Source organism: Phalaenopsis equestris, unplaced genomic scaffold, assembly GCF_001263595.1.
Source record: "Phalaenopsis equestris unplaced genomic scaffold, ASM126359v1 Scaffold000609, whole genome shotgun sequence".
Lineage (NCBI taxonomy): Eukaryota > Viridiplantae > Streptophyta > Magnoliopsida > Asparagales > Orchidaceae > Phalaenopsis > Phalaenopsis equestris.
The window spans coordinates 1,174,771-1,184,497 of record NW_018165049.1 but is presented as its reverse complement, the minus strand read 5'-3'; the positions used below and the strand labels follow the sequence as shown (position 1 = coordinate 1,184,497).

At 31.8% G+C, this 9,727-nt stretch overlaps 1 protein-coding gene across 2 annotated transcripts in view; it reads left to right on the top strand.

Moving 5' to 3' along the window:
• LOC110029900 (UDP-glucuronate:xylan alpha-glucuronosyltransferase 1-like) overlaps window positions 1–9,727 on the top strand; it is a 12,782-nt gene that overhangs the window by 1,343 nt on the left and 1,712 nt on the right. For both annotated transcript variants that reach the window (XM_020732385.1, XM_020732384.1), the window contains exons 3-4: window positions 7,434–7,640; window positions 8,041–8,684. In XM_020732385.1, the coding sequence (XP_020588044.1) occupies window positions 7,434–7,640; window positions 8,041–8,684 (851 nt within the window). The remainder of the gene's footprint in view (window positions 1–7,433; window positions 7,641–8,040; window positions 8,685–9,727) is intronic.

The following is a 9,727-nucleotide window of genomic DNA, read 5'->3' as shown; positions in this document are numbered from 1 at the left end:
TATATATATATATATATATATATCCTTCTACTGAATATCTGAAAAACAGTACCAATTTTCAGTATCTGCAACAGTACCAACTTTATGAGCCATATGAGAAATCAAATCAATTGTCTCTAAAATATGTTCTTTTATCCAGTTAAGTCATTAGGACCATCATTTTAGCCATCTCTAAAAGCACAATTCACCTACCAAATCAATTATCTTGCAATTAATGTCTTCGCAGTCGCCTCCATTCTTCACCAACTCAACTTGGTGATCTATCAGAAAAGGATGCTTCTTTAAGCTTAGATCTGTTTTTTTTTTGTAGATCTGCCTGAGCGTCCTTATCTTAGGTCTGCTTTTGCTATCTTTAGATCTACCTGAGCGTGCGGCTCTCAACTTTGTTAGCCTTTTTCAGTTCACATTTCACATAGAAAGTAATTGTTTTTTGTTAATATTTTTCATTAACTAATCTCATTTTTTTAGCGCTAACCGGCAAGACGCTGCACAGTAAAGGCAGCCTTCTGTTAGACCAGCGTTATAGAAGGGAGAAAATAAAAAGAAGTTAAATGAATTGAGTTGAGATTAGGTGAGAAAAATATTATTTTAATTGTTTGGTAGGTGGAAAATTGAACATTTGTTTGGAATGATCATGAGTTTCAATGATAAGGCAATTTTTTTTTTTCTAAATTGTCAAAAACAAATGTGTGATTATTTCCTATGTATATTTAGTTCTGTATCAAACTTATTAAAATTAAATATTAAGAGATTTCTATATGTCAACTATTCAAAATATTTAATAATATTTTAGCCATCTAAAGCTTACATATAATGTTTTAACAATTTTATCATTATGATCACCCTTCTAAGCTCACTCATGAGGTTTTGAGTGAAGTTTTAGGTTGATTAAAATATTATATTTGTGATTTTGAGTGATTAAAATATTATATTTAAAATTAGGATTGTTAAATTATTATTTTAAATATTTTGAGTAGTTATTATGTAAAAATCAGAAATTGTTGACATTTTTCCTAATTTTTTCAAACCACAAATTTATGTGGGCTTTAGAACACCCTTGTGATGGAAAAATAAAAGAAAGATATGCATCATTTTGAATGATAGTCTTATAGAAGACATGACCTCCCCTACATTGTTTCATGAGAATCTTTTTGAAAGGGAGAGAAATACACACACACAAAAAAAAGTAATTATTATGGGTAGATGGAGGTCCTAGTAGGCCCATGAGGTTTTGATAGCCTAACCCTCGAAAGATCCATCTATCAGGTTATTGTTGTTGGGTTTATGTTGTCGGGTTCCCATTAATAATTTCTTATTGTCGGGTTCCTGTTAATAAGTTCATATTGTCGAGTTTTTGTTATTGAGTTCCCGCTATCTAGTTCCTACTGTTGGTTAACAAGTCAAGTGCCCCTTGTTGGGTACTTGTTTCGAATAAAGAAGGAACATGCACCCGACTGCGCCTAATCTATTCTCTGCATCACATCAGTCTGACATCATTAGGCTATATCAGCAAACACCATACTATACTAATTTATTAAATATTGCCTCTATGTAACCCAATAAAATAGAGAGATCATCTCAAGTTTTATAAATAGGGGTTATCTTATACCCTTAGAGGGGCCTGATCCGGAACAGCTCTCTCTTTCCTCCTTATCCTAAATAGCGCATTCCATTCTTCTCTACTTCCTCTGCGAGTCTTGCTAGATTGTATAAGCCCATAGTCATTCTGGGATTCAACATCCTAAAATATGCAGCGAGTGTGGAATCATAGTTTAAACCAAAAAAAAAAGAAAAGAACTTGTGTGAAGAATAAAACAAAAATTAACATGAATTGCACTCAAGAATTTGTCATGAATAAATAAACAAACCAAATGATGAAATGGCAACCATGATACAAGCAAGAAGATAAGCTCTCACAAGACAAACTCTACAACCAAGACGAGATTTTTAGGATCCATAGTTGACAACCATAAACTATCAAAGAAGAGCATGAAGAGCTCCTTCACCAATATATACTGACAAAAAAAACTGATGAAAATGGCACTCCAAAGGATGAGAGATATATCTCTTCAGATGACTAAAAGGAGAGATGAAGGGAGAAAAAGAAAAGGAAGAAGTCACTCAAGAATGCATTTTTGAGAGAAATTATTGAAGGTGAGGCACTTAAAAAAATTTAAGATTCCATCCTTGGATGTAACCTCATTTGAGTTAGCAATGTACATACCTTAAATAAATGACATTTTGAAGTGTCAATTATTTTTTATGACATTGAAGGAGTCAGCGCTCTGATATTTTAATAATTTATTGGTGGGAGTTATCACATCCTCCAACGAGTATAATAAAATGTTAATAGCTCAATTAGCTATTAGCCAAAAACCGCAAATGACTTCAATTCACAGGCTCTTTTAAAAATTTTTCAAGAGCGAAAAGCTTGAGAAGTTTTATTACTAAGTTCCAGCGGAATATGCTAGATTTTAGAGATATAAAACCAATAGTTTCTCATGCAGCATTAGCTAAGGGTTCAAGGGAATGTCATTTAAGATACACTCTTGATCTTAAGTGATTGAAAGCTTAGATCAAATTCCTAGAGCAGGCCAACAATTACATATCTACCAAAGAGTACATCTTTTTGTCAAATTCTACTAAAACTTGCAAGAAAAAAAATCAGTTCAAGAAACATTGCCTAAAAGTTTAGATGGAGAGAAGAAATCAGTTCGCACGGACATGCATTCCAACTATAACAAGAAAACAAAGTCACAAAACAAGTCAGGGAAGCTATTATTTTGAATGAAGATTGCTTGAAAAGAGACGAGAGCACTTTCAACCCCTTTCCCCGCAGTGACTCTACTAGGAGTATCCAAGACTAAAGTTGTTAATGCCATCATAATAATGATCTATTTATAAAACCCATCCTGATGCATGTAGGAGGTCATCTACCTTACCTAAAAAAATATTGTGTCTATCATAAAGATCACCGACACAACACAAGGAGTGCCAATATCTCAAATGTCTCATTAAAGAGCTGATCAGGGCCATAAAGTTTAAAGAATTTGTGGCCTATGATGTGAATACAAGGAGAAAGGGAAGTCTTCCGTAGAAGAGACAAACAATGAGCTTGCCCCAATAAGAGTCATGTATAAATTGGGAGCATTCTTAACCATCTTGAGAGGAGATGGACTCAAAGCTTCACATCGTTCCAACCTAAAATGATTATTTTTAGAGATATTCAACTTGACTACTCTTGCTAGGTCAGCCACTCTTAAATAAATTTCTACTACTTTTCTCAACATAGATTTACCTATAAGCAACAACCTTACAACAAAACCATCATTATTACGGCCTTAATCAGGATTTCTTAAATCAGAAGAATCATAATAAAAAAAGAGCAGTTTGGTCAAAATTATGTTCAAGAAAATTTTTAAGAAAATGAATATGAAAATTTCACATATGGTGACAACTTTAAGACCATTGTATGGTTTCTTTGGAGAGCAAATGAAAATTACATAATAAATTAATTAATAGTGACTTGGGGAGAAGGTGGAAGACAATTGAAAGTATTAGTTGACTTTATTATGGTAAGCACCGTTATCACATACAATGTCATCTTCGACAACTTGAGATTGAACACCTTCAGGAAAATAGTTTCTACTAACCAAATCATTGTTAAGTTTTCAGGAGGGGCGCAAATTACCATTCAAGGAGATGTAGTGTTATATTGAGCTTGATACCTCCATGTTGTGGGAAACATAAAAGAGGATCTCTGATGACTTAATGTACAAAAGAGAAGTAATTTGGAAACAACTAAAGATTTGAAGGAAGTTCTAATGTCCAATGATCTCATGGACCAAACAAGAGTACTAAGATGTGTTCACATGGATAATAAGCGAGTTGCTCGAAATTAGCATTGACATAGCTTATCAATGATATAGTGTGTAAGCCTTGGAGTTAAGAGAAATTAAACAATTGTGAGACATGTGACAACTACCTTGGTTGATCCTACCCAACAAGTTATGAAGTTGATAGATGCCAAATTTATAAGTGTAGTATTACTAATTGGTAAATGTTATCATGGTCTAAAAGACAAATAAGAAATGGAGGTTATACAAACATTAACTTTGATTGCCCAAAAGATAGTTATCCATTGCTATGAATTGACACACTGATCTATCATGTTTTATTCAATCATGAGCTTTTTGGATGGATTCTCAGAATATCACAAATTCAAGACGTGTCTAACGAATAGTTAAAAAATTGCTTGCATTATAAAGGATGGTGTAAATTATTATAACATAATGTCTTTTTTGCTTAAAAAATGTTGGGGTGACATACAAAAAATTGATGGATGTAATTTTTAAAATCAAAAGAGGATAAATGTCAATCTCTATATTAATGAACTCTTAATTAAAATCAAATCACCAGAACATCACATACAAAATTTAAAGGAGGCTTTCAATACTTAAGAAAGTTCAACCTAAAATTTAACCTGCTGAAAAGCATCTTTCGTTTAGCTCTAGAAAATTTCTTTGATATTTGCTTACATCGGAGAGAATTAGAGTTAATCCTAAGAAAGTGAGGGTGATACTGGATATGTCACCACTAAGAAATGTAAAGGAATTGCATAATCTGAGTTGACAAATGATGGGAATTCACAAATTTATCTGTAATTTTGAAGATAGATATTCAACATTGTTTATGGTTATGAGGAACACAAATCACTTTACGTGGGCCAAAGAGTGCAAAGAAGCTTTTGATCAACTAAAATACTTTATTGTCATCTTCACCATTACTGCAAAGCCCATGAGTCAGAGAAGTAGCTAGGTTTCATAATATTGACAATTGATCTATAGACAAGCGATTAAGATTGATCACCACTAGGTTTCACTAGGTTAATGTAGGCTTTGCTTAAGAGACTTTTATACTTGTTGGCTTACATGAGCTAATTTATAAATTATTTCTAATTGTAGTAGATGTTGGGTTTATAAGGAGCCAACTAGGAAGATTGTTTGAGCTCATCCATATTAATTATATAAGATGTAATAATAGGCTAGGTGAGCCCAAGTTTATTAGGATTTCATTTGATTAAGTCAACCTTAGTTATTGCAATTTTAATAGTAGATTGATTATAATTACCCAAGGTAATCTAGGACAACTTTAAGGCTATTTGTTACAAGTGTAAAACATTTACAACATATTATATTTAATTTTTATGTTATTTTTTTAAGTGTAGAAGAAATCCAAAGTATTTTTACAACAAGTTTTGAATATATTACATAATTCATTTTAAGCATATTTGAAGTTTGCTTAAATTAGATGAATTTCAAATACAAGGCATGATAACCTATGCTCTCACTCATGATCGAGCTCAAGTGTTTTCTACCCTAAGGAGCTCTTACTAGTGACCCACTATCCATGTCAATATTAAGAAGCTTTTACTTTTTAGTTCTCATTAAAGCTTAGTATTATAGTGAGCTCCCATTGTTGCTAGGCCCGACAAGCTCCGACTAGAGACCCAATATCATGAATTCTATGTAAATATTATTAAATTGATTATTGGCCTTTATTAAGTGCTTGTTGTCTATGAAGATGCAATTAATGCAAAGTCCTCTATCCTAGCTCCTTTCCTAACCTAGGATGCATATTTAAAAATTTTTCGTTTTTATTTATATTTTTTTCAACCAAACACAAATAAGGGCATTATAAATTTTAAATATATTACATTTAGATTAACCTTGAATTTAAGATGTTTACAACAAAACTTCCCCTTAGATCAATCAATATACATGCCATCAAGATGTCCTTAGGCTAGGTCAATTAATGAAACAAAGTTAGAACAAGCACCTAGTTTTTCAAGGAACATATGGGTGTGTTGGTTTTAACTCAAAAGAGTGCCTAATTAGCTAAGTATGACAATGTATAGATCATGAGTTACCAAGGTTTAAAATAAGTAAGCATCTTAGGTGGCCAGGCATAGATTCCTTTAAGTTTTCAAGAAGATATGATAGATAGTTCCATCATATACTAGATGAGATAGTTAAATATAATGGTCTAAGGCTCAATGGAACCCTAAGCATTAATATTAGTTGAGTCTGCTAGTTCATCAAAAACAAGGTTGATTAGCAATATCTTATGAAACCATATTTTTATATGCTATGATCATTTTTAACTCAATTTAGGTTTTGAAAGAAGTTTTTTGTGCAATAATCCTTTTTGAGGTACTTTAAGGTTTTATTGATTTTGTTTTAATTTAATATCATTCAAGATAGACATAGATGTTTGAACACATACATAGAAGAAAGGAAAAAATAGATTAAATGAGTAAATAAAATTAGTATGATAGGATCATAAATGAGAAGTGGGTATATCAGAGTTATGTGGATAAAATTTGCTTTAAATTTTACATAAGGAATAATTTTAACAACTCAAACAAACTCAATAGTAACAAATGAAATGCAAGAATTCATCATAAATCCGATGCCAAATAGTTGGATAAGATTAAGGATCATGATGGGAGCATAGATTGAGGGAAGTGCTAACATGATCATTAATGAAAATTAACCTAGGAATTTGGAAGCCAATGCCTCAATTAAAGTATGTATTTACTTATGTGCCTATCTATATTGTTGTCAATAAAACTTGTTATCATAATTCTCTAAGGCAATTTTGGTGAAGGCAAAAAACATAAAAAAAAAAAAAAACTTAATTAAAAAAAAAGAAAAAAAGTAATTTATATTGTGGTTGCTTAAGTGTAAAAGATCTTATATCTCCTTTTCATTAACATGCCCATTCTCATTAAAAACTTAAAATGACTATGTGACTATTACTACATGCGAAGGCCAAACAATAAGAAAACAAAAACATCCAAATAAAGCTTTTTTATTCAAATGTGCCAAGGGAGAAAGATGATGATGAAATCTAATTTTTTTTCATCACAAATGTTTAAGCTTATTCAATACCTTTTGAATCTTATGGTCATTTTATTATTTTGTGTTCATTATTTTTGTCCATATTTAAATCTGTAATAATTTATTAGTCATTTAGCATCACTAGAATCATCAAAATACAAAAAGTAATGGAAGGAAACCCTTCACCTTCCATGGTTCTCCAAAATTTTCATTGTTGATCAATATTTGTAAAGTACAAGATGGCCCGATGAGACATAATCTCCTCATTCACTTATGAGATTGATTTTTTTATTAAACTTTTAATTATCATTTCATTTATTTTCATTTTGTTCTTTATGATGAAGTCTTCGAAGCTAGAAACAAGAATTTTAATCTCCTATATCTCTAAAATAATGCAATTGACTTGTTTTACACCACTCTTCTTTCTGTTTTCTTCCAAGAGGTGAATAATTTACATGTTGTTTTCTTATTGATTAGCCTCAAGTAAAAAAAAAAAACAAGATCTTATGGATTTTATTTAAATTTATTCAGTTCTGATGCAAGTCGAAGAAGAACCTACAAAAGCAGTAGTCCCAAAGAAACAGCTAAGTTGGCCAATTCGTGTCAAGAAAGGAGTTCAAACAGCAAACTTCATTGGTTGAAGTGCCTCACTGTATTTCTTATGCTTGGAATCTTGTTTAAACTTTTTTACTCTCCGTTAAAGTGTCGTTATGCAAAATCATCGTACAGTTTTGCTCGGTACGTACAATTACTTCTCGTCTTATTCACCATAGCTCTGTGCCAAGAGAAAATATTACATATGGACTACATACGCAATTTACGTTCGGAGTCCAATGATGGGGTGCCACATGTCAAATGTGACTCACCATAATACGTTGACATTGGTCGGTGTTAAAAACGGTGGGGCCCACTTGACACGTGACGCCTCACCATTGGACTCATGTGTAGTATTTTATGTTGTGCCAAACTTCCACATATTAAATTTATCTGCTTTTAGATATGGAAAATGAAAAGAAAAACAGGCTTTATTGGCTAAACTAGTAGTTAAAAATAGAGAACTCACAATAAACAACTTTTTGCACACATGTCATGCAAAGATGAACCCAATCTCTAACTTCAAAAAAACTCAACAACGCAGTTCAAGTTTTGCAAGTGTTGGATGGATGTGGAGTGAGAAAATCCCCGATCAAAGATACACGTCAAACTTAAATACTCCTTGGGCTCAGACACTACAAATCACAAAAAAGCTACATGAAAAGAAAGAAAATCTGAACGTTGGATTATTAAACTTCAACAGCACTGAGATCAAGCTTTGGCAAAACCTCTTCCCAACTTCGAAAATTTCCGAAGTTCATCTCGACAGAGCTGCCATAGATCTTACGTGGGATGATCTCTATCCAGAATGGATTGACGAAGAAGAAGAATCAGATGAACCATATTGCAAAAAGCTTCCATACCCCAAGCTGCCAAAAGGATCACAATTTGGCTTAGTTGCCGTCAAGCTTCCTTGTAATAAAACTGGAAACTGGACGAGGGATATTGCTCGGTTACATTTACAGCATGTGGCAGCCAAGCTTTCGGTAGAGATGAAGGAAGGTCATGATCCAGCGCATGTTCTTCTTGTTACGGACTGTCTTCCGATACCAAATCTCTTTTCATGCAAGCGTCTTGTTGAAAGAAAGGGAGATGTTTGGTTATACAAGCCTGACTTGCAGGTTCTGAAGCAGAAGCTAGAGTTTCCAATTGGGTCATGCAGATTATCACTTCCGTTTGAACATAAAGGTGAGTATTTAGTAAATTGCACATGAAATCAAGTAAAGTTATTGGATCATTCATAAGAAGCCATTTCTCTCTTCTCAAGATTTCCATGAAGCAATCAATTTAAGGAGATTATTAAAATGAATGTGTGATAAAATAAATCAAAAAACAGAAATTTGTTAAGAAGAAAATTATATTAGTGAGATGATGGAGTAACATCTATTATAAATAAATATAATAGAAAATAGATTGTTTTTTTATTCATAGGAAACAGACTTATAACTGAGGCATGAATAATGAAAGGCAAAAAAAAATGTACACATAAAAACCATATATATGAACATTCATAAGGTATCTTATATACAAACATTGGAGTTTAGGTGTTAGCCATGTAAATGCATAGGGATTAAGTGGTATGTATATAAATATTCCAAATTAAGTGGTATGTATATAACTATTCCAAAAAAGGTATGATTCTAATATAACAGGAATAAAAGAAGTTCAAAATTAACCACTTGGAAATAATTTTAGAACACCATGCAATACCTAGCAGAAAATAATATAGTGTGAGGATTCATATAACTAACCATAAATATTTTAAAGCTGAAACTTATGAGGATGATGAATTTCCAATCCGTGTAATTTAAAGAGCCCCACTTCAGTCATTTCTGCTAATTTGCATTTTTTCTTCACATTCCTTTGTTTCATGACATGTTCTATATTCTACTATTATCTCCAGTCTCCACCATAAGACTAGTTTTATGTAATTTATTTTGAATATGCATTACAGTATTCATTCCTTCTAAATTCTAGCAATTTGCATGAACATAGAAGATATTCATAAATCATCGTTTATTTTCTGAAATTTCCCATTTTTAGCTATATTTAATAAGCTATTTTACTTAACATTAATTTCATTATGGATTAAAAAAGAGAAATTTTTTTCTCCCTTTTTCTTTGTTATAAGCTACCAACAAAGGCTCAATTTAAAATGTTTAAATAAACAAGTGAAAATGTAGCAATATTTACAGAAAAACATTGCTTTTATTATATATATATATATATAT